The sequence below is a fragment of the Rhodofomes roseus genome (genome assembly GCF_022264815.1).
Source record: "Rhodofomes roseus strain CIRM-BRFM 1785 chromosome Unknown C8Q71scaffold_3, whole genome shotgun sequence".
Classification (NCBI taxonomy): Eukaryota; Fungi; Basidiomycota; class Agaricomycetes; order Polyporales; family Fomitopsidaceae; genus Rhodofomes; species Rhodofomes roseus.
Genome location: NW_025952959.1, coordinates 2,060,653 through 2,087,210, shown reverse-complemented (window position 1 = coordinate 2,087,210; position 26,558 = coordinate 2,060,653). Strand labels below are relative to the sequence as shown.

Genomic DNA, 26,558 nt, shown 5'->3' with positions numbered 1-26,558 from the left:
TTCCTCCATGAGCTCGCATTGACTTACTCCAGTTACGTTCGACATACATCCGCATCAGGCCGTCCAGCTGCCTACACCAATCATGACTTGACCCAGAATCCGTTGGTCTAACATAGGTTCTTAGCAGGCGTACACTCTTGAGATCGCTGTTGGGACGTGACGTACCTGCCAATGGCATGCTCCAAGTGAGTGTTGAGCGTTGAATGTTGAGTGCTGAATGCCGGACGTTGAACGTGTGGTAATGAGTTAGATGGGCAACGAGGAGGAGGACGTCCGATTGGTATGGCCGTGGCTACAAGACGGATTAAGCGCTGCATCATCGAGATAGAGCCGTACGCTGGCCATACGCAGCGTCCGGCTGACAATGACCTTTTCATCGCCGCTTGCGGAGTGCGAGGGCGGCGAGGGTTGCGTGAGGCAAATGGGGCATAGTAGGCATGAGACGGTCCAGGCGTATACAGTATCGTGACAAAGATCGAGATGATAGGAGCGAATGCTGCGCTTAAGCGCTCGCCAGATCTAGCCGTTGAGTTCTTCTAGGTTCTTCTCGCGCTGTCACCGTGTCAGGAAGTCGAGACGCGCGTGCGCTATCGGCCGGTGGCTAAATGGACCCCTCCTCCTCCTCCTCCTCTCGCGTCTGTGGGGCGATAAAGCGTGCCTCATTGTTCAATGCCCTGAGCCCCAAGCCTCGAATCAGTAATCGTGACTGCTATACACGGCGGCCTCATTGCCATGGCCCCGGCCCATGAGCTTCGATTCGGTGCTCGACTGCATGCCTGTTAGTGCATGTACGAGCAATGAATCGGGCATCCCAAATCGGGACAGGCACGCCTGGCCTGATATGTGCAATTGGGACCACGCCTGCAGCGGCAATACGACCTATATATGCCACGAGTCTCAACACAACTGCCCCCGGCTCCTACCTGCCTCCAAGTCTCCCATCGGTATGTGTTCTGTTGCAGATAGTAATTCTACTGACCTGAACATGTACAGATGGCACCGAACAACGAACCAAGTAGCCACGAACTCAGGCAACGCCGTCTCGATGACCACGAACTCAGGCAACGCCGTCTCGATGATTTAAATCGTGCGTCAGTTACATCCGAAGCATACTCTGATGCTCATGGCGTGGCTTGTCCTTCCAAAGGCATACCACGAGCCACGCTCAACGAGCGTTTCATCGAGACGGAGGACCGCCTTTCTCAAAAGGAGACAGATGTCATTGAGGTGAAGAACCACCTTCGGGCGAAGGAGGTGGAGTGCCTACACCTATTCCATATTGTAGTCCAGTTAAGCCAGCAAAGCCGCAAGCTCGGCCTTACTGGGGCGCTGAGTGCGTCGGAGTAGCCATTGCCAGGCTATCGCCAGACTCACTCTAGATCTCTTGTTTTCCTGTTGTTACTCGAACTGCTCTGATATCTGCTTTCGTTTGGCTTGTTTGGCTTGTACACGTATATAGAATGATCTCAGGCTGCTGCTCGTTGGATATGAACGTGTGACTCAGTCGATCAGCACTCAGGAGTCAATAACTCCAATTTTGTCAGACAGGACCAGCAGAGAGCTGGGCAGTGTCGAGTTCGTGCCACTTGCCATGTTGATCTGTAATCTATTAGCCATTAAAGACGACCCTAATCCCCTCGTAATTCCACCTCGGACAACCCTTGAATCCACTCGTAGATCCATCTCAAACCTCCTAATCCACACGTAAATCCACCTCGAACAACCCCTAATCCATTCGTAAATCCGCATCAAACAACCCCCAAATTCGCTCTGCAATGCAGTACAATACAAACTGTTGATCGCAGACGAACATATGCGTCGACCTGGGGCTGCCAGACCATTACTTGGCGAGCTGTTGTGCTCCGCGCTATCAACAGTCGGCCTTGGATCGGGCGTTGTTGCCGTGTTGGTGGATGTCATGCTCAACGGCAAGGGGGTGCATATCTGCGCACGTTCAGCAACACACGTCTGTCACAAGAAAGATTGTATTGTATTGCCAACGCACTCAGCACGTCCCAACTGATATCACCCACATTGATCCACCGCACCCTCGCCCAGGGCTCCCGCTTGCTCGCCTCCGGCGATTCCAGCATCGACACCACCTCTCGATTCTGCATCCACCCCACACTGCACCTCGTCACGGAATAGTCCACGATCTCAATGACGCACTGTTGGCGGCTGTCACCATAGTGTGCATTCGCGCAGATTTGCGCTCGCGCGGCGGGGGGTCGATGCCCGGCTCTGCGCCGATGCGCCCCGAGGTCATCGTCGTCGACGCGCGGCGCAACGCCATGACACGATGGACCGTTGCGCGGAAGCGTTTCTTGTGCGCGCCAGGCGGTAGGGACGCGGCAGGTGCGCTCTTCCGAACTGTCGGGGACCTGAGGTTGAAGTTCGCTATGGGCGACCTGAGCGACTTCCTGAGTGACACGGGCGTGTTGATCTTGATACTGGGAAGCCTGGGCTTGAGCTTGGCGTCTTCAGTCGTGATGGACAGTAAGTGCTTGAGAGCATCGGAGGACGACGAAGGCTTGCCTCGTTCGAGCCCAGTGATGTCCTCGGAGCTGCTGGCCCGGAGCTCGTCAAAGAAGGCACATCTAGGTATTAGCAGTCTATACGGATATGCTGTGAGGAAGTCAGTGGGGTTGCCAACGACGATGGAGTACATACGTGAAGGTCGTGCTTGGGGTGGAGCTCATGGGCTGGTCGTCTTGTTCTTTGGGCACAGCAATGGTCAAGCAAAGGTCATATGTCCGTAACACGGTTTCACTATCCCTAGTCGAGACCGTCCTTGATATGAATCGGCAGGTGCAACACATGTAGGTGGCAGGTCTTCTGGGCCTCCGCGTCTCACCATCGCGCAGCGCCAGTTGATATACCGCCGTCGTCTCCTGCCAGCGACGCCCCAGTCGCGCCGCAAAGCGCGCTCCGCGGGACAATCAAACGAAGCGGGCTCGGAGATCGTCCGAGCTGCGAAGTGACATGCCTTAGAGACGAAGGCAGTGACCGCAGTAGAGGCGATCGGGCCGCAGAACGTGGGTGCACGGCAGGGTGGAGTTCTGCTTGAGCGTGTTCCTTGCTCAGCGACTCACCGTGCGGACGCGTACAACACGGACACAGAGGATGTATGATGTCTTTGGCGCGTTGTTCGTGTGGGTGGCCTTAAGGTTGAAGTCGTCGGGCCAGATGAGCGACATCGTCACCGCAATGATGCCGTCCATTCTTGATTGAGGCAAGGTTGCCCGACAGCGGGAACTCGCCCGTTGTGGAAGGCGAGCTCGGGCCGCTGCGCTCGCCGTCGACGCCGGGCAGCGTCGGCTTGCCGTCGGGGTGCGCCGGGGGCCGCTCTGCGGGCAGGTCAGACAGGGCCGCGGCCGCGAGGTCGGGATGCTCGCGCGCGCGACGGACTCGAACCGCCGAGGTCGAGCAAGTGGGGGCGCCGGTGAAGATGGCGTTGGCGGGGTGGGCGCTGCGGACGCGAGGGCGAGGAGGATGCGGAAGTAGGTGGAGAGAGGGGAGATGAGTGCGGAGAAGGAGGGGTAGTAGCGCGTGATGAACTCACGCGTGGTCTCCGCTGTGGACGCGGACAGCGGGTCCGAGAGGTCTGCGGGCGGCGACGTGTTCGCGGAGCTGCGGTACTGCTCATCGAGCTTGTAGAGCTCGATCGGGTCGAGCGTGTGGCGCGCGATGGCGAGGAGGATGTCGGGCTCGACATGCGAAAATTGGTCCAGGAGTAACCGCGCTTATGACGGGATGGGCGCAGCCTCATGCCGCCCCATCCGAACACCGAGGCCGACGCAAGAGTCCACAGCGGAAACAAAGACCGGCTAAGCCAGGTGATTATCCTCCTGAGCTTCGCGCCAGCGGGTCCCGTATAAACAAGGGAGTTTGAGGAATGAGGGCAGAGGCGGCCGCGCTCGAGAAGCGGTAGGGGCGTGGCAGCGAGACGAGCATGGAGACGGCGACGAGTCCTCGATTTGTGGTGATGAAGACCACGTAGACTTACCGGACGCGCGGTCGACGTTAGTACACTGTCGCGGAACGAGCGTGCTATGTGGCCGTGTCGAGGATGTAGGAAGAAGCAGGTGGTAAGTAGAGCTAGTATGGGTCGCTCGCTGACTTGCCACCGCCGCAAGGAAACAAGCGCCCATACGCGTCGGGGAACCTGCCTCTGGCCTCGGCCTAGTAGTAGTAGCATTCGGACGCACGCCTGTCTGCCTACACGTTGCCAATTAATGACATGTACCAATATCTTCGCGAGCTTCGCACGAGGCGGCCGCCAACTGCTGACGTTGATCTAGTGTCCGATTGCTCTAGGCAGGCCGATTAGGCGGCACTTAGTACTAGAATAGAATCTAAAGGACACAGCGCAGGTCTAATCCACATATGAACGTTACGCGAACACGAGTCTCAGACTAGGATTCTCTCCGGTGACGAAATCCCAGCGAAATCCCACCCGAAATGCACTACAGTTACTATCACCCCACGAATACATGCTAGTCTATATATACAGTCGTGTCTCGGATCCAGAGGAGTCAACTGGCTCACCCAGACTTCTTCATGCGTCCAATATAAGTGCGAAAAGTTGTCTTGGTCACCCAGCGAGGTTCTCCATTGTCGAGTAGGCGAAGGACATAGCCGTTGATGGTCGGATGAGGATGCCGCTCGAGGATGGGGACCCACTCCGCCGCCTTCCCACGAAGCCAGACCTGGAGCTCACCATCATTCAGGTGAATGTAGAGGTCTCCGGCATCCGCGATGGTTGCTGCGATCGGCACACCGGGCAACACCGGGCCCGTAGACATGTACCAGACGATCTTCTCCGAGCGTGACCGGATGGCATGCTCATGGCGGAAAGGTCCTCTAGAAAATGTGTGTCAATCGAGCCCAGGGGGATGTGACTGAGAGGACTCACGTTATTCCAGGCGGCGCACCCGTAGTGTAAGATGCAGACGCCTCTCTCGTCACGCGCACAGGTGTTGTATTAGCACGTATGGGAGTGTACTGCAGAGATGGTACAACTGCCTTGTGCGCCGTCGTGCCATGCAGGGTTCCCAGATTGATAGTCGGAATGCTGCGGATCTCGGGAGGAGGGCTTGTCGATGCGCGAGCAACCTTCCGCGAAGTATCAGCCAAGTCAGACGGGGCGAAGACAAGTGGCACTTGGTCACTTCGTCCGTCTACCGGCGGGCTGAACTGAACGGTCATGGACTGGCGAGGCGCTTCGGCTGCACCATGGGCTACCGGAGGAGCAGGAGAGACCCTAGATGCAGCGTCATTGGACTTCAACACCCTCCCGGAAGGATCGTCTAGTACGCGGACGGGAGAGACGTGCTTGGAAAACAGCTGAAAAGCGGACGATTCAGCGATATTCACTCTTTGAAGAGCGCACAACGTACAGGAGGTCGCGGCCCTTGGCTCGGTAGTACTGGCGGAACTTCGGTTCGAAACAGCTCCTGAGGACTACCAGTGTCAGGCATCTGCTGTGATATCTCAGCTAGACGATGACGGTAGCGTGATGAGACATAGCGTACGATATGCGCCTGATTCAGAGGGCGTTCGATTGTTTGACTCTCCCCACTATGAGCAGCGTCAGTGAAATGGTACAACGGTACAAGGACATCCTACTAGGTTTCCCGAAGAAGTCTCAGGTGTCTGTAACGCAGCAAATGGCTTCCGGGCCGTATGACGTCCTCCTAACCCAGGATATGAACTTCAAAGTCGCTTGTAGCAGTGGTGAAGACTCACATCACGTTCCAATGCAAGACCAGGCAAGTGAGGGTCGGTAACGCGGATTGAGATGGGCTTGTCTGGTTCAATCATGGTGGACTTTTCGAGGTAAGGGTCGATGCCGCAGGAGGTCAGGAATAGCGCCTTTTAAACAGATATTGCGACCGACCGTAACACAAAGGCTTGATCGCAGCCACTAGTCCTGCATTGTGCTTCACGCGAGCGGCAGGCAAGAATCCAACACGAATCATCCACGAGGACGGTCGTGCACGCAGGCCCACAATGTTGTGGCTCCCGCTGCTGGTCGGCGCGGATAAGTGTCGAACGTCTGTCTGTATTTCCGCGGTGATCAACAAGATGCAGAGCAGGGGAAACATACAGACCGACGATCATCTCGACGACGAGTCACAGAAGCGAGAGTCAGTGTATACCGTTCGTTAACTTGACAGAGACGGGCGAAGAGTAGCTGAGGCCTAAATTCTGTGGGCGTCGCTGTTCGCATGTAGTCTCGACAGGCGTTGAGTAGCGATCCGTGGGGCTGCGCCGCATGCTAGAGACTTCGCGATAGGGGTCGTCCGTAAGGGTGCAGTTGAGGAGAGCATGTAACGATCCAAAAGCCGTGCACGTCTGTCAGGAGGAAGTACCAAGTCGAAGTAGTGAACGAGCCTGAGGAAGCAAGAGCTCAGCGCTCAGCGTTAGTCGGGTTGTCCGCGTGTTTTCATCCGCAGTGCACGGGCGCGCGTCAGACGCGGATAGCAGAGTTACGCAATGCGGCACCCTTGCGATGCAGCAATCACAACTTATATGGTCTGATCCTGAGACTTCAAGGGCGAAATCCGATACTTCGCAAAACGTACGGTGAGAATCATGACAGATTCACCACTTATACGACACGCAGACAAAGAAGTATCGTACTAAGACGACAACACAGGAGTCCAAAACCCTCCTCCATCCCTCAACGTCTTCCTCCGCTGGTCGACTGTCTTGCTTGAAGTCCTGGAACTGGCATCGGCATCTTCAAATGGTGTGCCTACGTGCGCGCCTGAGCGCCGTGCGCCGGCTCGGCGCTCTTTCCCAACGCTTGCAGTCCCTGCACCACCGCATGTAGACCAGAGCGTCTTCAAAGTTGCAGTCCGTGCACCAGTCAGCACGGATGTTTTGTTCCTCTTCGCCATATATCTTGACCATGAGCATGTCAGATTGACCGATCATCTGTACCGACAGTTATCTGCTGGTTTCTGTATGGAATCATGGGCGCGCGTTGAACCACTCACATCGACCACCCTGATCAGTAAGACCTGCGTCGTCCCTAGGTATTCATCTCCGTACCGGAGCATGTGAGCTGCGTACGTATGTGCATCAATACTGACGGTTGCATGTCATGGAGTGCTGATGCAATACATACATGTCATGGAGTCGTAGAGAGGGCCGTATTTGAACGCAGTGGCCGGTGTTCTGCATGGCCAGAAGTCATTCAGAACATACCGCCGAGAGAATTAGAGGGTACACACAAGTCAGGTTGTTTCGCCTCGGTGGCTACGCTGTCTCTTGTATGGAGATCCCAGTCGAAACCGAAGAGACACCTGCGATCAATACGAGTATCGTCTGAGTCGGCGTCCGTGGTGGGCGCTGGGCACTGCCAGGACATATCATATCGTAAGCCATAGTGCGGGCTGTAAGCGCGGTCCAAGAAACGTACCATGTAGCCTATCACCGAATGCACATCCACTTTCAATTCATTGAGGACGAACTTTCCGTCCGTAGTGATTTGCGATTCGAAGGTTGCGTCGATGTCTTGGTCTGACTGGGTGGCAGCTGGGATGGTAGACATGGCTTTGGGGAAGGATGCGTGCGTGAAGAGCATCGTCGAGACGTTGCTTTTATGCAGCTACAATCCCTTTGTGGCACGTTAATCGAAGTCTGACAATGTAAGATGCATGCCGCTGATCGCGGCGGTATTAGTACTTCAGACGCTCACTGACCATACGAGAGCACGCCTAGCTCCTTGGTACCATTGGAGTCCGTGTATGAGGCGTCCCAATGGGTCGGGCAGCCTTGATGTGTGCTCGGAGAAGGGGTAGGCGTGGCCGATGATCAACGCTGAACGGATATGCACGCTCGTCCCTCCGACGCTTTCGCCTCTCGCGACTTTTTGACTTCCGCCGTTGTGTTTCGATCCGTTCCGTTGATTTGTTGGTGTTGAGGGTTGCTCCGGCGGCGCCTGCATCGCCGCATCTGGGATGTCGGATTTGTCGGAGGGCCCCGTTATCCCAACCGCTACGCTACTCAACGCTATCACTGAAGCCAACTGCGCACAAGGCTCCAACGAGTGCAAAGAGGCGTCGTCCAGGTCGAGGTCCTTGGGTCCAAAAACGGCCACCTCCCGTGCCGCCGCCGCCATGAGGAGCTCGGCGAATGAAGACGGGAATGATCAGCAGCAGTCAACGGCCCCGCTGTGGGGTTCGGTATGAGTGTAGTCATTATGCAAAGCTTGACACCCACGGCCGACCCATCCGCTCTGCTTTGCGGGTGCAGACCCCCAGTGCCGGGCGAGGCTCCGCGTAGTTGCGACCCGCACAGCGTACGCCTCAAGGAAGAACCGCGGTGGTGAAGACGACTCACTTTGGGCGCGCGTATCGGTGGGCAGGTTTCGTGCTTGAGACGGTGGCAGGCGACCATGTAGGGCCCCGCAAGGCCGTTTAATATTGCGGCGCCCGCGCCCGTCACGGACGCGTCGCGGGAGAAGGCAGGGAGGAGGTATCCATTTAGCCACCGGCCGTAGGTGCACGTGCGATCCTCGGTATGGTGACGGTCCTGGTCCATGGCCCGCCACTGTGGGAGGTGGCAATGTGCCATGTCGTCAGACTTACGACTACACACTGCAGGCTCGGCAATGATCATATTAAAGAATCACATCACGTAAATACAATCATGTGCGCTCACTGCGCAAGAGTTGTGAGGCATACAACAAAATAATGCACGGCCATTGCGCAGACAAAGCCTCTCCAGTAGGCCACACGGACATGACCCCAGGTCGTCTCGTCCTCAAAAGAGCCCCAGTTAATACAGGCGTCGAAGGCGTTGTAAACGCAGGCCATTTCATGCTCGACAACTGCAATGTCGATGTCGACATCGTCCGCTGCAGCATCTGCGCTCATCCGTCGAAAGCAGCCGGCGAACTCTTCAAAAGGCTCGACATCGCGAATCGTCACTTCGTACAAAGTCTGCTCGCCGCCGTCGGTGTGCGCCCAACACAGTACTCCTGTTGACTGGTGGTGATCCGACAAGATCAGTCGAATCCGCCGACTTACGGTGCGTTGATACGAGCTTACCTCTGAGACAATGAACGCGGGCGTGTCCCTCGATAGCACCATGCATGGCGGAGTGAAGAGAACCGTGTACGGCGAGACCTGCGAGAATAGCATGGCGTCTGAAGGACCAGACTGTGAATTCACTGACAGCCGTTCGACAGCGAGAGGCTTACACTTTCCGCTGGTCAGCCGCACAATGATTATGTTCATAGGTACTTCTCTGGCAATGATGATCGGGCTATCCGCAAGGGAGACCTTCCTGAGGTCGTCAACCATTCCAGCAAAGCGAATCTTCACCCCACTGCCATGAGTACATACGTCAGTTTTGTGGCTTCAATGAGACGTGAAATACAGAACTCACGCAGGGACCGGAGGGCCCTCTGGAAGATCATTAACGAAGCCCTGAACAAGAACATACAAAAAAATCGTGAACAACAAGGAGGACCCCATCCGGAGGGAAGGATGCGACACAGTCGTGTCCGGGAGCGACCTTCTTATGCTCTCCGCCTCGCGCTCGGGACATCGCACCTGCATTGTGTATTGTGTGCGCCTTCGGCAGTGGCTAGTCCGCGGCTGCGACGCTCGTGCAAACAGAACAAGATACGCATCCTGCCATGCTTGCAATACTCAGGCTGCTGGTCGCTAATATTTGATACAATCTCCTGTCTGTACAAGGAGACAAGGTGCGATGAAGTCAGTGCAACGCGCATTGGACTGAGCATAGGAATGCCGTGAATGGCAGTAGCTCGCGATCAGACAAAGCAGCCTAGATCACCGAGACTGAACGACGATGGTGGTACGACTCCTCCGCTTCGATCCACTGCTCGGATCCTCGCGTGGGCACGCACGAAACGCATGGCACGTGTGAAGCGACACAATCATGCGACCGAATTCAGGTTGAGCCTATTCAGCGGACTTACACATCAGTAACGGTACAGCCGAGATGCATTTCCACCGTCGTTAACGGAAACCCGATGCCGGCCGGAGGAACGTGTTCGGAGGTCACAAATCCACCGGCCGGACATTGGGATGCGCCATGTTTCGCGAACCGGCCGGTAGAGTACTTCACGGACCGGCCGATGATGGGGAACACTCACAAGTGTCATTAACAAGGGGCCGGAGCTTACCTAGTTGGTTGTCAACGGACCGGCCGGGGATACAACACACATTCATAGCACACCGGCCGGAGATCACATACGTACGTTTATAAAACAACCGCCGGAAATGATTTCCAACCCAACACATGGGTGGGCCGGTCATGACAGACACTTTGGCAACCCGCATGCAAGAACACATATATGTTACGTTGATGATTATGTGCCGACCGGCCGGTGATGTGTCCCGACGTTGTCAATGCACCGGCCGATCATAGGAAATTTATATACATACCAGGCAGGCCAGTTGACATATGCCTGTAAGAAGGGCATTGCCCTATGAGTGTTGAAAAGATTTATCACCACCCGGTCGGTGAGGTTACGTTCAATACATAATGTGTCGGCCGCCGAGACAAAGCAAGGTCTGAAACAGTCCGGCCGGCCCCAGCAATGCACATTTAAAACAGGCCGATCACTGATCATCCGATATCGTTGCTGAGGCATCGGCCGGTCCAAAGACCCACGCGTAATCAATGGAATAGCCGATGAGTGAATTGTCATTGCACCCGCACCGGCCGAACGTGCCATGCGCCGTTCAACAAAGGACGGCCGACACGTAACCATCGAAGCGGCCGAGCGGTCTGTAACCATCCGGCCGGGAAAGGTACCCTGCCATCAGGAACCGGTCGGCCGACCATCCGTTACCACATCCTTAGCTTGTTGTCCGGTAGTTTTGCATTGGTCCATTTATACCGTCAAAAGCCAAGCAGCTGGGTGGTCATGCAGACAACGGAACGGGCCGACCTTACTGAAAGAACTGTCATTGACTTTTTATCATTCTATATCTCGGACAATATCAAGCACTAGGAGCCCCAGAAGCCATCACATACCAATTGCTCATTGCAGGAATGATATAAATCTCTCATATAAACATGAATATTCACAGACAGAACTTCATTCAGCTAAAAGGGATGTGAACATTCAATACCTATAGATCATCCAAGCTCACGAAACAGAGTAAATTTAGCATGGCAAGCATTTCAGTAAAGATTCAGCCCATAATAGAGTACGAGATAGGTATGTTGGTTCAATCTGAAAATCATTATGAAGGAATATTGGCAAACACTAGTGCGAGGATATACACAATGAAGATCATCAGAAGAACTGGCACCCAATTGGAACTACTACATTCACATCACTACTGTGGCTGCAACTCAATAAGAATATATATACAACCTATGTGTATACACATAATAGTTCTTTCAATCTGGAGGCCATTAACTGCTCCAAACAATATTCCATTCCTTAGGTGTGTCATATACACATATATTCCATGAAAACAGAGTGATATTGCAGAGAAATGTAAGTTCAGTATTATTGCATGGTGTCCTCATTTCCAGCAAATGATTGCCACAACATGTCATTATGCTCTGCAGGAGTCTCACTTATCCAATTCTCACAAATTTGCCATTACTGCACCTGGACCCTACCTAGCCTCTATGGAATACATCCATATAGAGGGTTCATGGACATACATAGAGCAGATAGTATTATACGTGCATCATACAAATGGAGTATTAAGGACATTGTCACTGCTGAGGTGGCTGAGGCCACTGAGCACAGTTGTAATATGACAGAACCCATCCTACAGTTGCTATATTGAGGGCGTTGGACCGCCTGACCTGCTCCAAGGATTCGATTCGCGATTCCAGTATCGTCCGCTGATGGAGCAGTTCCGACAAGGCCGTGGGAGCTCGGCCGCTGTAAGAAGGGCCGACTACTGCAATGACCATCCAATGTCATGAGGCTGAGAAAGCTAAGACCAATCAAGTTTGCATACCATTACGAGGCCATTGGAGAGGCTGCCCACTGTCCCTGGTCCAGAGATTATGAAAAGGATCAAGAGGAGCGGTGGCCTCAGCCGGGGATGTATACATCCTCCCCATCGGTGCGGACTCCATGGTCGAGACAACCCGGTCCGCAAAATCTGCAGAACGGACCAAATGTCAGCCAACACGGTTGTGCCCACGGCAATGAAACCGAGTCTACACCCCCAGCATTCCAACGAACTCATTCTTCGGCGCCGCACACTGATCTATCCTCGGCGCCGCACACTGGTCAACCCTCGGCGCCGCAGACCCGTCAGCCCTCGGCGCCGCACATTGGTCAACCCTCGGCGCCGCACACTGGTCATTCCTCGGCGCCGCACACTGATCTATCCTCGGCGCCGCACACTGGTCAACCCTCGGCGCCGCAGACCCGTCAGCCCTCGGCGCCGCACATTGGTCAACCCTCGGCGCCGCACACTGGGCATTCCTCGGCGCCGCACATTGGTCATTCCTCGGCGCCGCACACTGATCTATCCTCGGCGCCGCACACTGGTGATTCCTCGGCGCCGCAGACTGATCTATCCTCGGCGCCGCACACTGGTCAACCCTCGGCGCCGCAGACCCGTCAGCCCTCGGCGCCGCACATTGGTCAACCCTCGGCGCCGCACACTGGTGATTCCTCGGCGCCGCAGACCCGTCAACCCTCGGCGCCGCACACTGGTCATTCCTCGGCGCCGGGACCCTGCCAGTGCTCGGCGCCGAATACTGCCCAACCCTCGGCGCCGCACATTGGTCAACCCTCGGCGCCGCACACTGGTGATTCCTCCGCGCCACAGACCCGTCAGCCATCGGCGCCAAGGAATTGTGAATACCTGGCACTGACTACAGTGCGGAACTTGACGGCGAAGCCTTCTGCAGGCCCGTCAACAAGTAAATGTGCAGGCTTACCGTTTTGCAAATACCGGATGCCATTCTCTTCCAAAGTATGTTCAGCAACGTGATTGGAATCATTTCCCGCCAATGTAATGTCCTCGGGCTGTAGAGCATATGAGAATAGGGTTTGTAGAAGGACAAAGGTCACGGACTATAGCAACCAGTCCACCTCCCCTAACCAATGGGTCCCAGTCCTCTGGCCGAGCTGCCAGCGGAGCCCCAGGAGGTATAAGGTCCTCAGGGTGTTCACCTTCCTGAAACAGATACGGCAACCGGGTCCAGTTTTGTTGGCCATCGGAGACTATAACACGCTGAAGGGTAGGCTGCACTCCCTCGGAAAAGTCGGAAATGGGTTGGCCGCTGTCGTCACAGGTGCCACGGGCGGGGTGCAATTCAGGGGATGGGTCAAAGAGCAATCCAGTCTCGCTGGATGCTGTCCTGTCAGGCTCCGAGTCCGATATGATGATCGGCGAGGGGGGCGGGGAGTGGTGCCGTGGCTTGCGATGGATTAGCTTGTCCATTGGGGACTCAATGACTTCGATGTCAGAATCGCTGGATGGATCCGCTTCCGTGTGGAGTATTTCCGAGAAGGATGACTTGTTGTTGTCCACTGGTCCTGAGTTCGGGGAACCCATGGTTACATCCTCTTCGTTTGGCTCGGCTTGTGGCGGACTGGAAGCTGAAGTCCTGGGTTCTACGGGTGTGATAGGGTACCCTGGGACCTCGACACGTTGGGATATCCCGGGGATAATGGATGAGGGAGAAGCAAGGTGGGTAGGATGTTTCGCTTCCGCAGGCATCTTTGCCGAGATATGCCCGGATTCATTGACTGAAATGCGGTGTCTCTATGGGCTGGTGTGTGAGAACCAACCAGCTTACAGGCACACTGCTTACCGATTCCACCCCAGGTGGGTGGACAAGTGGTAGCCTGAAGTTACGGGGATTCCATTTTCGGCCGATTACTTTGGGCTGAGTCGGGGCAACCGAAATCAAGTGATCCTTCAACAATTGGATGGCATTCGATATTTCATCAGTGTTTATGTGCTGCACGGAACGTACCTGAGTAGTCGATGGCTCAGCTTGTTCACGTTCCGTATCCTCCGGAATTCCACAAGCCGCTCCAGCTGTTTCCGGAGGGAAATAAACGTCACTATTTGGGCGGCCCCTTGGCTTGACCGCTTCCCGGGCCTTCTTATTTACCGTGCATGGAAATGAGTTGGTCAAGGGGTTGATCACAGGCAACCGGACTACACGCGCACCATCAAATCTAAGTAAGAAGCTGCGTCCAAATCTCGGTCGGAGCCTGGATGCGCCGGTGACTGCACCCGAATGGTGAGTCTCTGTAGATGGCAGCAGAAGCATGATGATATGCCCTACTTTCGCTGATGCATCGGTTCCGGGCGCGTCGGAGGGTAGACAGAACTTGCGAGAAGTTTTACGTGGCTGTTCGCCGGCAGGAATTGAATTACCGGCATTGTCAGCTACGGGATGTCGACAGGTTAGACCCACAGCCATGCAGCTGCAGTAGATATCGCACTTACGTTGCCACGTCATGACGTTAGACTTTAGAAATTAAGGTTTGAGGAAGAAGCGCGGCGATCGTGCCTTCGCAATGTCAGCAATGATCGTGGCTCGGCTCCCGCGCGCGCTCCGTTGGGTCACATGCTTAGACGCGTCGCGTAACGGGCGGCGCGCACAACACCAACGTCTTCGGTCCCCATCACCAGAGCTCCCCTCGCAAAGCCCTGCTGCTCGACTCACCTCACCGAAAGCCTGCTCGACATGTCCGCCGCCCGTGCCACGTCACCAATCCCGCCCACGCGAAATGCACAGGAGGCCGGCGCCGAAGAGGAAGACGAGCGCGAATTGGTTCCGGTCGAGTGGGACGACATGCCGGCGTACGTGGAGAAGATGGAGAAGGAGATTGTGGAGTTGATGGGTGGTCAATACCTCACTGAGGAGGACGACGAAAAAATTGGCCCTGCCAAGCGGGTGAGTGACCAAGGGCACAAGTATGTACGTCGCTAACAGGCATGGCATCCAGAAACAAATAATGCAGACGGTGGTAAGTACCCATTTATCAACGCCGTATCGTCCCCTGACATCATACAGGCAACGGTGGGGGAAGTCATTGTGTCCCACACCACTCAAAACAGGTACTTTCCGGCGTCCCGGTTCCTTGTGTCAGCCATGCACGAGGTGGCCGTTGCCAACCAATACAACACGCCCATCATCTTGTCGAGGGTTAACCAGGAAGATGAGCGCATTCTACACCACTGGATGCTCTTCCCGCCGAGCCATCCCAGGTACAAATACCATCTCGAGATGCGCGAGAAGCAAGAAGCCGCAGAAAAGGCGGCAATAGAGGCGCACGGAGAGAAGATTCGGGCGGAGAGTACAGCACGGAAGGAGCGGGCTGCGGTGGAAAAGAGGGGAGCTCTCAAGGGCCCAAAAGGTGCGCCGCCCGGAAAGCGGTTCCAGGACCTTAACGGTGACTCGGACGTAGAGGACGGGGGTGAGGTTGACCAGCTCGCGGAAGACCGCGATGAGGAGGTGGTGGCAGACACTCTGCAGCTGACGAAGCGTAAGGGTAAGGGGCGCGAGGTCCCACAGCGGCCGCAAGCGGACGAAGAGGAGGCACCGAGTGCTGAGAACCCTCCGGCAAGTGAGCAAGGTGGCGGGGATGTGGACGCCGAAGAAGAGGAAGACGAAGGTGAGGATCTGAAATTATGGAACTTGCATCTCATATCTGACATTTCTCGCGTAGGAAAATCGAAGGGAATCCTCAAGAACAAGCCGAACCCCGCGCAGCCGAAGAAAAAGGCGAAGCTCACCCGGAATATACGCGACGGCTGGGTTATGCCCACCAACATCAACTCCCGCAGGCCGGAACTCACTAGACCGAGCGTAAGTGTTTGATTGGGATAGGGCTTGGCTCATCTGACTGTGCTTGCAGGAGTGGCCGTGCACAACGTGCAAGGGGAACATCGTCTGCACCATGTCGGTGGCGAAGGGCAGTTCGGCCAAGGGCAAAGGGGGCAAGGTCAAGCGGTCAGCTTGCGACTACTGCTTCTTCAAGAAGCGAAGATGTGTGCCCATCGACCCCGATGCACCGGCTCTCGTGGCAGACGCTGAAGATGGGGACTCCGAACGTGCGGACGAGGAGGAAGAGCGTGGACGGCGCCGGGGCAGGTCGCCGCCCGGAGAACGACGCCAACGCAACGAGGGCGGAGCCGCGGGCCCGTCCGGTACTCGCAAAAGCAGCCGCGCGCGCCGCACCCCAAGCCGAGGCCCGGAGACTATCACGAAGCAGCCGGAACCGTCGCGCGCGCGGTCAAGGTCTCGCGGTCCGGTGCCTCCCCCAAAGCGAGCACGCTCGAAGTCCGTCTCTCGGGCACCATCGCCTCCAACGAAGCGACCCCGCGCAAGGTCCAAAACCCCAGCTGCAGGTCCCAGCGCGGGTGCACAGTCGAAGCAGGACAGCCGCCCCCCGAACGCACAGGCGCAGTCTCCGGCTCCAGAAATCCGTACGTTCATCCATGTTGTGGGTGGGATATTTGCACTGAAACGGTTCCCAGAGAGGTTCTGGGCGGTCGCGCCTGGCACAGGCGAGCTGCAAGATCGCCCGGTGATGCTGACCACTCCTGGGCAGCTTGCAGCTCAGGTGGACGCGCTGGTGACCAGCAACCGTGCGCTGACAAACCAGTTGGCGGCGATGGAGCGGGGCAACCAGCGCCTCCTGGAGCGAATCGAGACGATGGAAAACGTCTGTGACTCCCTCAAGGCCATGATGGTCGTTCACGGTGAGCACACCTTTTAATGCACAGGTCCTGCTTCTGACTTGAACTTAGGTTTGTATGTGGCACCCCCGCACCTTTCCCAATTACGACATGAGCGTGCACCGTCGTCGCAGGTCCCACCTCAAGCTGGCCCTTCGCAGCAACCCGGGCTGCAAAGCCTTGCGGTGCAGCACTCAGAGGTTGGCCCATCGGCGGTGAGTTCCCCTTCACGCAGAAGATAACGGGAGTATCTTACCATCAAGTACATTGCTTCTCACATCCGGGCACAGGCAAGCGTCGTCGGAGAGGAAAGCATAGCTGGCGCGCAGCCCGCGGGTCAGGCGCCAATGGAGCTGCTGCCGGACAGTATCCCTGCTGCAACTGAGCAGGAACAACCCGCCGAGGGAGAGGGTACTGGAGCGGAGCCGACCGCCGCGCCGAGGGGAAGGGAAACCGAACGGGAGGAGTCGACCTCCCAGGGGTTTTGTGAGCCACAGACAGATATCACCATGGGGAATGTACAGCCAGATTGCACCCCCGCAGCAGACCTGTCGACCCCGCGGAATGAAGTGGCCCCGCCGCAGACGGAGTCCGGAGAAGATGTCACCATGGAGGACTCCTCACATTCGGCGATCCAACACGCCCCGGACACCCAGCAAGCCGCCCAAGCTGGTGAGTCCTCCGCGCCGCCCACTGCGTTGAACCCTGCCTCTCCTGCAATTGGAGGCTCCCCTGCCTTGGCTGCGCCACATACCGCAACCCCGGCTGGTCTGGGAGACGGGCCGAGCGATGGGTCAAACACATCGGTGAGTTGTAGACTTCTTAGCAGGCACTTGCCAAATGGACCAAGCTCACAGGCCGTACAGGGAGAGCCCCAAGACCAAGTGGCACCCTCGGTCGACGGTGCTGGTGCGCCCAGCGTCATGAACGGCGAAGATCCAGTGGCCACACCATCAACAGATGGAACCGGAGGGGCCAATCTGTTGATCGAAGAGGGCACGTCGCAACAGGGTGCAGAGACGCAACCCGCATTGCAGGCTGAGAACGGCGCTGGAGCCATGGACACATCGTCGTAATGTAGTTTGTCATATTTCAAATGTCTTAGCACGTACTTCTTGTGTAGCAACAACGCACCAAGCTTTATCCCCGCTGTATTGATGTGCGAGCCATTCTCCTGCCCCTCATACGCGTTGGATTGAGCACCAGGTCCCCAACACTGTGCGGCGCGGAGCATTTGTAGGTGTGCGGCGCCGAGGGTTGAATCTGGTGCGGCGCCGAGCATTTGCAGATGTGCGGCGCCGAGCATTCGCAGGTGTGCGGCGCCGAGGGTTGAATCTGGTGCGGCGCCGAGCATTTGCAGATGTGCGGCGCCGAGCATTCGCAGATGTGCGGCGCCGAGGGTTGAATCTGGTGCGGCGCCGAGCATTTGCAGATGTGCGGCGCCGAGCATTCGCCGATGTGCGGCGCCGAGGGTTGAATCTGGTGCGGCGCCGAGCATTTGCAGATGTGCGGCGCCGAGCATTCGCAGATGTGCGGCGCCGAGGGTTGAATTTGGTGCGGCGCCGAGCATTCGCAGATGTGCGGCGCCGAGCATTCGCAGATGTGCGGCGCCGAGGGTTGAATTTGGTGCGGCGCCCAGGGCTACTAAGCGCTCGGGACAGGTATGGAGAGGCCGGAGCCTCAATGAGGTTCCGAGCGCTTCATTCACCCTGTGCATCATGTGACGTAATCCGATATGCTCGATGAGCCGATATTCGAGCCTGTGAAGCCTGCTCATTTCGCAAAAGTGGGACTGTGAAGAACGTCTCACTTTTCAGAATCTGGTCTTTTGCAACCGACAATGAACGAAGTATCGCCTGCTGTCTTCATTGAAGCATACGAAAGGATCTTCGGGCCACAAATCACAGCTGCTATCCACGAACTCACGGATGAGCAGTCAAAGAATTCTGGAGGGGAGCGGCTGATAATGGCAATGGTCAGACATTCCAAAGCTCTTTCCGGCCACCGTCCAACTGACAGTGCTGAAGTCAATGTATGCAATGATGCTCGGCTTTAGTCAGCTTTGCGATCCGGCAGTGGGCATCGTACACGGCCTGGCGAATGCCCTGCCACAGTTTTGGCGGGTCCTATTGGCTGATACCGATGATCCCCGTAATGCCGTACTACGGCTTTCAATGCGTGTGCAAACACCGCCCGCACATGACTTGTGCAATGTCGACATCAAGGATTTGCTTGCAAGCACGGGTTCCATGGCTCGGACTGGACCACAGGATCCACCCTCCACAGGTAGGAGCATCTACGCCGTCTGTTTCCTATTGATATATCAGACGCCGGAGCAGCAACAATGAAAGCGGAGGTAGAGGTCCCTCATTCGTCCGGCAACATCCAAGATAGGCTTCGGCTCATGGTCATTCAGAATATTGCAACGAAGGAAACAATCACGGAGCAGATCAAGGAAGCCGAGGCACAGCTGCGGCGCGTGAATGAGGAGATTCCCGAAGCCCAGGCCAGGGTGCGTTCACTGGCTACGATCCATGAACTGTCCTGTTTCATATGATATAATTGTTTTAGGTTCACGCTCAGGCAGCCGCCGCAAACATTAATCTCGGACTGCTTCCGCAAATCCCAGAGCCGCGATTCATTCATCCCTCCGTCATGCCACCACATCTCAACCACGCAATGCTCCTCCTTCTCAACCGTTTGTTGCTCTCATTCGAGGCGATGGACAAATATCTCGAAGCGGAGCTCAATTTCTGGAAAGGCGCATTGGACGTAAATGCGACGGAGCTGGATGCATGGTATCGGTCAGCTGCGCAACATCCGGTGGTAACGAACACAAAGAATTTCCGCGACGGGTGGGGCGCCGAGGAGGACAGCCGGCAACACGAGGCAGTATCTTCGTCTAATGCTACACTGAACTACCACAACAGCTGATAACTGTATGTAATATCGGTACACGTTTTTGGCGACCTCTGTAGGACAAGGAACGTCTTCTCCAAATCCAAAATCCTGAGCCGAATAGTGGACGTGCCTGAGAGAGCTCTTGTGCGCTTGCCACCGCGTGTTCGAACCTTCGCAATAGTACGTATATTTTCAAGGTTGATAGAAACAAATGTGCGGGAGCACCTGGCGCATACCCATCCCCCGGAACTGTTGTCCTCCCCAGTCCCAACATAACGCCACAGACCATGTTTTTTGTGAGTCGAATTGGGTCCATAAAATTCTGTTGATTCTGACGTGAGATGGCCGGTGCAGCGTGGAAAACGCGGTACACTTTCAAGACTTCTGGCGTTCATCGGAATCCGGCGACAGGCAATCTCGTGGGTATAATCTGGTTTACACGCTGCACAGGGGCTCACCAATAACTGTCATGCATATAGCTCCATAGAGGTCCTCATTACTCAAGCGGATACGTGCGGCATGGGCTTCGGCGTGGGACGCACAAAGGTGGTGAACATCAAGGAACTAAGACGAGAGGAGTGGGCGCCGTTGTCAATGGCGGAGCGTTTTGCGAACATCATGGCGCTGTTTGACGAAGTCGAAGCGCGTATGGAAGAGCGTTCGGCAAAGACAGGAGACTGGCGTTGCAGACAGTGAACAGTAGTTACGTAGCCGCTGGGCATGTCCAAAATGCTTAATGAACATCATTCAATGCCTCAACATTTTGGTTGCCCAACCGGGAGCATCCCGTCCTGGATATTAGCTCCCGGTGCCGAACACGTTCCAGTACTCCGTGCTGGAGTTCTGGATGGGTGCGCTGACCGCGTGTGAGCTGGTGGCACCTAGACTTCCGGAACAGGTCAACGCTAATATGCGTGGCACTGACAATGCGGCTTAAGGAACACATCCTATGAAATCAGAGACGCCGGCAACACCTTTCACGTACTCCGATTGCCTCATGTCTGTATAAATGGCTCCACAATGGTTAGATGGGCTGCATTGCTTCCACAATGTCTCGGGAGGATTCGGACAGCTGGCCATACAATCTCGAAACGCCCACCGAGCCTTGGCCATGGCACCAAGTGGTACTCAAGTTGGGCCCTCTGTCCGCCCACTTTCCGCTCCTAGAGCTCACACCCGACCCTAACCCCTCCAATACCGCTGACATTGTGGTCGCGGCGCGTCCATGGAAGAGTCTAGGACATGGGCCAATTTGGGTTGCAACTGAACGGCCGGCGGTCCAGATAGGAAGCGGACAGCTTATCACGCTAAACTCCGATGGCAGAAAATCCGGGGTCGGGCGACTCACAGTTGTGACAGACCTTCGGCGACACTGGATCACATGGGCGATAGAAGGCGGACCCACCAGATGCAACCTGCGTCTCCCCATCCCATGGGCCAGACTGTCTGCGGATGAAGCGGAGAGACATACCACCGGATACCACAAACTCAATGCTATCCCCCCGCCTCAATCCTCCTTCATTCTGGACCCGTACATCCTCTACCCCCACACCAGCCCGTACGAATTCGAGATTGCCGAGGCTACGTCATCAACCCCGGCACCCAGAAAGAAGGGTGTACCGGGTAAGCCGGTAGTGACAGGCGCACAAGGAAGTGGCTGAAGGTATGTTCCCCCTCAGTGAATGATCTATTCCGTTTTCATAACCTTGACTCCAGGGTTCTTGTGCTTCCGGCGCCGCACATAAAGAAATGGTCAGCGCCGGAGACAAGGCTGCATGCGACGTTGCATTCGTCCCCGGCATTTGGGGCTGGGCATGCGTCACCGCTGGACGCCCTAGGTATTCCACCCTCCTGATGGTAGTCTCCCCCTGGATGTATATTGTCCCTGTCCCGATATCGCGGTATAACGCTTGTGCTAGTGTAAAATCTCAGTTCAATCAGTGTTGCTCATTCGGATGTGCAGCCGTGGCGACCGAAGCTTGCCCCCATAATATGACTCCATTGCGGGTCCCTGAATATTCGCCGGTGGACGAATACTAAGCTTCGGCGCCGGACAGAGTACATCCCTCAGCGCCGGGAACTGACCAACCCTCGGCGCCGCACACCCTCGGCGCCGCACATCACCAACCCTCGGCGCCGAGCACTGGTCAGCCCTCGGCGCCAGAGAGAAGCGAAGAGCCAGCGTCTCATTCAATGCATTGCATCAGCGCGTAAGGGGGGCCATATATGTATCTCCAAAATCCCTTTACCAAGAAACTGGCAATCTTAGGTTTGCGGAGATCGCATGTCACTGGGATTCCATCGCTGTAGCGTGCCATGAATGTCCAAACTCATAAACCTTATTTTCCTACATTCTCAACAAGCATCCAACAGCCCAGGATGTCCTTCGAGTTCGCCACACGCTTTCGCCATGACGACCTTGAGTGTGTACTGCACCACATTACATATATGGTGCACAAGCTTCAGCCCTGGTTGAAAGGAGTTGTTGATGGCGGTAAATACGTACCCGAAGACCCGAATAATCGGATGTCAGTATTTCGGCTTCCTTATATCCACTAGCTAACATATCACCATAGCCTCAAACACAAAGTCACCATCTTCCATTCGGTGTTAGAGCACGTGCTCACAAAGGAGGTGCACACCGAGGACGGCAAGTCGCAAATCTGGGCCTTCCACGTGCAGACAACACCTGCGCAAGATGACATTGCGGCAGCCTGGCTTGTCAAGCTGGTCAACAAAAACTATTGCAAGTATCATGGGCTGTCCAACAGCGACAGCAGTTCCAGTGGGAGTGAGAGTGACGGCTACGAGGCTGGCAGCACAGACTCAGATGAGGCTGAGACGGGATCAGGTATTGGGGAGGATAATGGCGCAATGGTCGACGCCTGAGAGGTTGCGCATGTATCACAATTGCATCCTAGCTACGTAGACAGAGTAACATCTGGACCGTGCCGTCTGATGTTAAGCATGCAGGAAGCACTCTCAACAAAGCATACCGGTGACGCAGACAAGGGATCTGGGCAGTCCGCATGTACCACAAGAGTTAGTACCATGTTGTCCGATATGTAAACTGGATGCCCAGCCCGATTGAACACTCGGCGCCGAGGGTTGGCGATGTGCGGCGCCGAGGGTTGGCGATGTGCGGCGCCGAGGGTTGGTGATGTGCGGCGCCGAGGGTTGGTGATGTGCGGCGCCGAGGGTTGGTGGTGTGCGGCGCCGAGGGTTGGTGGTGTGCGGCGCCGAGGATTCGAATGAGTGCGGCGCCGAGGGTTGGTGATGTGCGGCGCCGAGCAATGGCAAGTGTGCGGCGCCGAGGGTTGGTGGTGTGCGGCGCCGAGGATTCGAATGAGTGCGGCGCCGAGGGTTGAGTTGGGTGCGGCGCCGCGGATTCGAATGAGTGCGGCGCCGAGGGTTGGGTTGGGTGCGGCGCCGGGGATTCGAATGAGTGCGGCGCCGAGGGTTGGGTTGAGTGCGGCGCCGAGGTGCGAATGTACAGACAGTGTGGGCACTGGCTTGTCTTTGTTGACAATTTATCATGGCTGTCTTCGTATGACGCTCGCAGGGTCATCGCCTCCCTGATGCCCTGATCATGCACTGATGGTAAGCCCTGTGCAGCCGGCCAGCCTCCAAAGTTTAGGCACAAAATGTGTGGAAATCATTAATTGCGCGGGAGGTGCGAACTTCAATTCGTGCGGTGTCAATAGTACATGTATCAACATCTAGCCCCTCTTCTTGCCACGATGAGATCCCTTCGGCACCCTCTTTACCGGCTTCTTAACCTCCCTGGTCTCGGCGCCCGTATTCTCGGTGTTCAATTTCCGGCGCTGCGAGCCGGTCGCTGGTGCATTCTCCATTGCTGTCTCGGTCCGCGTTCGTTTTCCGTTTTCATTCATAGCGGCCACGTCCTGCCACCGCTGGAGTATGTCGGCACACCGTGGGATGAGGTCCGTCTCGACAAAGGTTTCCGGCAGCTTCGTGGTCTTCACGTGGTCTGCTTCGTATCTGAGCTGTACCCTCGCGTCGTAGTGCTCCTCAACATCTCTAGCTAGCATCCCAATCGCCAACGCCATGGCCTGTGCGTCTTCCCGGCCCATGGTGTTGGTATCGAGATTTGTCCGGTGTCTTGTGAGCCACCCCCGAAAGACCTTCAGCAGCACCTTCTCTTGATGAATGGCCCTGTTGCAGTAAGCCTCTGGGTATGACCACGTTGCCCATTCGAACTTCGGCGCCGACTTCCAGGATCCAACTTCCGGCTGGCATTGAAAGCAAATTAGAGTTGAAACGAGAGATGGATCAGGACGTACCAAGTTCGGGATTGCAGCAACCATCTGTTTGAAAGTTGGATGTCTGCTTAGCTCGAGCAGAAACGCCTGTCGCGCCTCGAAAGTCGCTCCCACCTCTGCCGGGCTCCAATTATCCGGTGTTCTGGGCCTGCGTTGATTCGAGCGGTTGGATGTTCCCGCGACAGACCTCTGTTCCTGTCCTGTTTTATGAAGTCAGAACGGCCAGGCAAAGCTACACTGGAGACGAGATACGTACGATTGCTCCGGCCTACAGCCCTAGATTGACCGTCTGAGGTGCCAGTCATCGCGCTACCAGTCTCCTTGCGGCGCACGATACCAGCCGGACCCGGCTTCTCCCTGGTGGCGTAGGTACGAAGAGGAGGTGCGTCGGCGGCCTTCCCTTTTCCGCGCTTCTTCGCCGAAGTTCGACCAGAGGACGACTGGGCATCCTCATCGTCATCTTCCTCTTCCTCAGCCCTGCCCTTCCCCTTCTTCCGCGCGTTGATGCGCCGACTGGAAGCCGGAGGATCCTGCTCCCCATCATCCTCTTCCTCGTCCCTGTGTTTGCTCCTCTTCTTAGCAGGAATCTGACGGCGGGGCGATGAATCGTTCTCCTCCTCCTCATCCTCGTCCTTGGCCTTACCCTTACCCTTTTTTCGGGCAGGAATCAGAGAACGTGACGACAGACGATCCTCATCTTCATCATCCCCGTCCTCAGGCCCGGTCGTGTCTCCATTGTCATCGTCGTCCTCGTCGTCATCATTTGACGTGCTGGTATCACTGCTCGATTCGGATCCATTGCTGGTGCGTGATTCACTGCTACTCGAACTGCTGGACTGGTCCCGTTTTCGGAGTCGAGTCATTTGGACAGCGTGCCGGGGCTCGGAAGATTCACTCCCAGAGGTTGACGATTCCAACCGCTGCCCGGATGGACCCGCTTTGGACTGGCGCTGCTGTCTCGGGAGTCGGGAGGGGCCGGCGACAGGTTGGCTGGACTCTGCTCGTTCCCGGCGCCGCTGAGGCCGTGGCGGACTTGGAGGCGGAGGAGGGAGGATGATGCGCTCCTGAGCGATGCCCTCGCCGTTTCGGTACGCCTTAAAGCGAAGCACCGGTGTTCCCTCCTGCTGCCGCGTGCGCCAATGACGGATGAGGGCCCCAATCTCGTCCTGCCGTAGCTTCTCGGGATCACGAAGGATGATGTCTTCGGGGAGATATACTGGGTCGATGTAGTCGTTGGAGTTGGTAGCGAGCGCAAGCCACGGAACCCTGGCCGAGCGGCCAACGTAACGTTCTGTAAATACTCCGTGGTAAGAGGGTGAAGACTGTTGAGAGACTGGTGACCCTACCGTACGTAACCCGAACAAACTGCTTGATAAACATGCGCCGTTGTTGCAACTTCGCAAAGCACGCGTCGTCAGGCGGCGGGAGCAGTGGGTAATCGTCGTCATCGAAGGTCAGTTCGGGCTCGACTGCAGGTGCTTCTTCTTCTGATTCCTGGTCGTCCGCCTCAATTGGGCTTGTGTCTGTGATAGGAATACAATACGGACATTGGCATCCAGATAGTGGTATTGAAATGAAACACTTACCAAAGGCGTACTCGGCGTACTCCAAAAAGTATTCGTAGGTGTGACCCTCCCTGAACCTCGGATGGCGTTCGACAAAGCGAACGCATGGCTGGCCGGTTCTTCGTCTGGTTCCGATTTTGTCATTGTGATCAAAGCTGAGGCTAGTCAGCAAGTGTCCACAGTAAAGTTGCACAGCAACGCACAACGTGACATTAGGTTTCTCTTTGCCTTGGAAAGCAGCAAGAATGAACAGCCTCGCCCCCGTGAGTTTCCATATTTGTGCCTCAATTTCCTCGATCCAACGGTCGAGTTTGTTTTGAATGTTCTTCAGCTGAACATCCCGGGGACAGCCTTTCATCATCCACTTGTCTGCCGTTGCCTTGTATCGCGCGCGGTCCGCCGCCGATACGTCCCGGGCAAGGGCCGCCAATGCTTTCTGATAGATGGCGGGATACTTCTTACGGTCCTGTTCCTCTCCGTCCCCAATCTCGGCGATGCGCTCATCTAGGCTCTCCTTCTCCTCGCGAGCGAGCACCATCTGCCATGTCACCTTCCTGCCAACCTTGAACATAGGCTTCTTCCGCTTCTCGCCGTCTGGCCGGCGCTCGTGGTACCATTTGTCCACCCGCTGCACAATTGAGGTCAGAAATCAGAGCTCCAAGAAAAATGGTGCACACCTCTTTCCATGACTCATCGAACCTGTATCCCCGCTCCTGCTCGAGCTCCCCTACAGCGGCTGCGATCTCCCGTTCTCTCTTCTCCGGGTCATCCACTGCTGCCTGCCACGCCTCCAGATGTGATTTAAGAATCTTCGTGTCCGCTTTCTTCCAGCGATCCTTCTTGGGTCTTGCCATATTGTCCAGCAGCAGCAAAGCAAATCGTACGGGATACAGAGTGTGTGCAAAGGCAGTCTTTGGTGCGCAGTGCACGACGTGGCAAGTGCCTTCGATGACTTCCGATTTGGAAGCCCCGCCAGAGTTCACAATATCCCGCCGCCCATTGATTCACAACCGCTGATGTTCTTCCACTCGCCAAAATGTGATTAAACGAGCGGATCGACGGGCATTCCAATGAGGAGGCATGATTCTTCGGCGTGATCGACCGGCAATCTCGCCACGAGCTGTTTGAGGCCT

The 26,558-nt window shown here is 56.0% G+C and overlaps 9 protein-coding genes across 9 annotated transcripts; 4 read left to right on the top strand and 5 right to left on the bottom strand.

The window, feature by feature from the left end:
• Positions 1 to 797: 797 nt before the first annotated feature.
• Positions 798 to 1,347, top strand: C8Q71DRAFT_854389 (uncharacterized protein; the record flags this gene model as incomplete). Its single annotated transcript, XM_047927042.1, has 3 exons — positions 798 to 944; positions 994 to 1,087; positions 1,148 to 1,347. The coding sequence occupies 3 exons, from the start codon at positions 798 to 800 to the stop codon at positions 1,345 to 1,347; spliced, it is 441 nt and encodes a 146-aa protein (XP_047783333.1).
• Positions 1,348 to 2,137: 790 nt separating this feature from the next.
• C8Q71DRAFT_885597 (uncharacterized protein) lies at positions 2,138 to 5,823 on the bottom strand (the record flags this gene model as incomplete). The annotated part of the gene is made up of 10 exons (XM_047928558.1): positions 2,138 to 2,612; positions 2,671 to 2,790; positions 2,855 to 2,970; positions 3,093 to 3,707; positions 4,599 to 4,863; positions 4,916 to 5,346; positions 5,400 to 5,480; positions 5,535 to 5,580; positions 5,629 to 5,696; positions 5,749 to 5,823. The coding sequence occupies 10 exons, from the start codon at positions 5,821 to 5,823 to the stop codon at positions 2,138 to 2,140; spliced, it is 2,292 nt and encodes a 763-aa protein (XP_047783332.1).
• Positions 5,824 to 6,747: 924 nt separating this feature from the next.
• Positions 6,748 to 7,594, bottom strand: C8Q71DRAFT_854387 (uncharacterized protein; the record flags this gene model as incomplete). Its single annotated transcript, XM_047927041.1, has 5 exons — positions 6,748 to 6,942; positions 7,005 to 7,072; positions 7,136 to 7,185; positions 7,242 to 7,366; positions 7,430 to 7,594. 5 exons carry the CDS (start codon positions 7,592 to 7,594, stop codon positions 6,748 to 6,750), a joined length of 603 nt encoding a protein of 200 aa, XP_047783331.1.
• Positions 7,595 to 8,669: 1,075 nt separating this feature from the next.
• On the bottom strand, positions 8,670 to 9,773 carry C8Q71DRAFT_885595 (uncharacterized protein; the record flags this gene model as incomplete). Its single annotated transcript, XM_047928557.1, has 4 exons — positions 9,403 to 9,773; positions 9,215 to 9,342; positions 9,063 to 9,160; positions 8,670 to 8,999 (listed from the first exon to the last, which is right to left on the bottom strand). The coding sequence occupies exons 1-4, from the start codon at positions 9,573 to 9,575 to the stop codon at positions 8,670 to 8,672; spliced, it is 729 nt and encodes a 242-aa protein (XP_047783330.1). The 5' UTR covers positions 9,576 to 9,773.
• A 1,810-nt stretch (positions 9,774 to 11,583) lies between these two features.
• On the bottom strand, positions 11,584 to 14,475 carry C8Q71DRAFT_739742 (uncharacterized protein). Its single transcript, XM_047922729.1, has 9 exons — positions 14,439 to 14,475; positions 14,275 to 14,378; positions 14,157 to 14,216; positions 13,957 to 14,088; positions 13,792 to 13,896; positions 13,050 to 13,742; positions 12,913 to 13,000; positions 11,976 to 12,122; positions 11,584 to 11,915 (listed from the first exon to the last, which is right to left on the bottom strand). Exons 1-9 carry the CDS (start codon positions 14,449 to 14,451, stop codon positions 11,725 to 11,727), a joined length of 1,533 nt encoding a protein of 510 aa, XP_047783329.1. The 5' UTR covers positions 14,452 to 14,475; the 3' UTR covers positions 11,584 to 11,724.
• A 141-nt stretch (positions 14,476 to 14,616) lies between these two features.
• Positions 14,617 to 17,854, top strand: C8Q71DRAFT_739738 (uncharacterized protein). The gene is made up of 9 exons (XM_047922728.1): positions 14,617 to 14,889; positions 14,942 to 14,962; positions 15,010 to 15,610; positions 15,665 to 15,804; positions 15,854 to 16,424; positions 16,476 to 16,700; positions 16,749 to 16,891; positions 16,940 to 17,482; positions 17,543 to 17,854. Exons 1-9 carry the CDS (start codon positions 14,680 to 14,682, stop codon positions 17,750 to 17,752), a joined length of 2,664 nt encoding a protein of 887 aa, XP_047783328.1. The 5' UTR covers positions 14,617 to 14,679; the 3' UTR covers positions 17,753 to 17,854.
• Positions 17,855 to 20,551: 2,697 nt separating this feature from the next.
• On the top strand, positions 20,552 to 21,760 carry C8Q71DRAFT_357010 (uncharacterized protein). The gene is made up of 2 exons (XM_047918048.1): positions 20,552 to 21,200; positions 21,257 to 21,760. Exons 1-2 carry the CDS (start codon positions 20,606 to 20,608, stop codon positions 21,430 to 21,432), a joined length of 771 nt encoding a protein of 256 aa, XP_047783327.1. The 5' UTR covers positions 20,552 to 20,605; the 3' UTR covers positions 21,433 to 21,760.
• A 31-nt stretch (positions 21,761 to 21,791) lies between these two features.
• On the top strand, positions 21,792 to 22,476 carry C8Q71DRAFT_845941 (uncharacterized protein). Its single transcript, XM_047926618.1, has 2 exons — positions 21,792 to 22,105; positions 22,154 to 22,476. The coding sequence occupies exons 1-2, from the start codon at positions 21,894 to 21,896 to the stop codon at positions 22,464 to 22,466; spliced, it is 525 nt and encodes a 174-aa protein (XP_047783326.1). The 5' UTR covers positions 21,792 to 21,893; the 3' UTR covers positions 22,467 to 22,476.
• Positions 22,477 to 23,222: 746 nt separating this feature from the next.
• C8Q71DRAFT_904641 (uncharacterized protein) lies at positions 23,223 to 26,516 on the bottom strand. The gene is made up of 7 exons (XM_047928860.1): positions 26,103 to 26,516; positions 25,629 to 26,053; positions 25,447 to 25,580; positions 25,207 to 25,383; positions 24,117 to 25,151; positions 23,882 to 24,060; positions 23,223 to 23,830 (listed from the first exon to the last, which is right to left on the bottom strand). Exons 1-7 carry the CDS (start codon positions 26,277 to 26,279, stop codon positions 23,297 to 23,299), a joined length of 2,661 nt encoding a protein of 886 aa, XP_047783325.1. The 5' UTR covers positions 26,280 to 26,516; the 3' UTR covers positions 23,223 to 23,296.
• Positions 26,517 to 26,558: the final 42 nt, after the last annotated feature.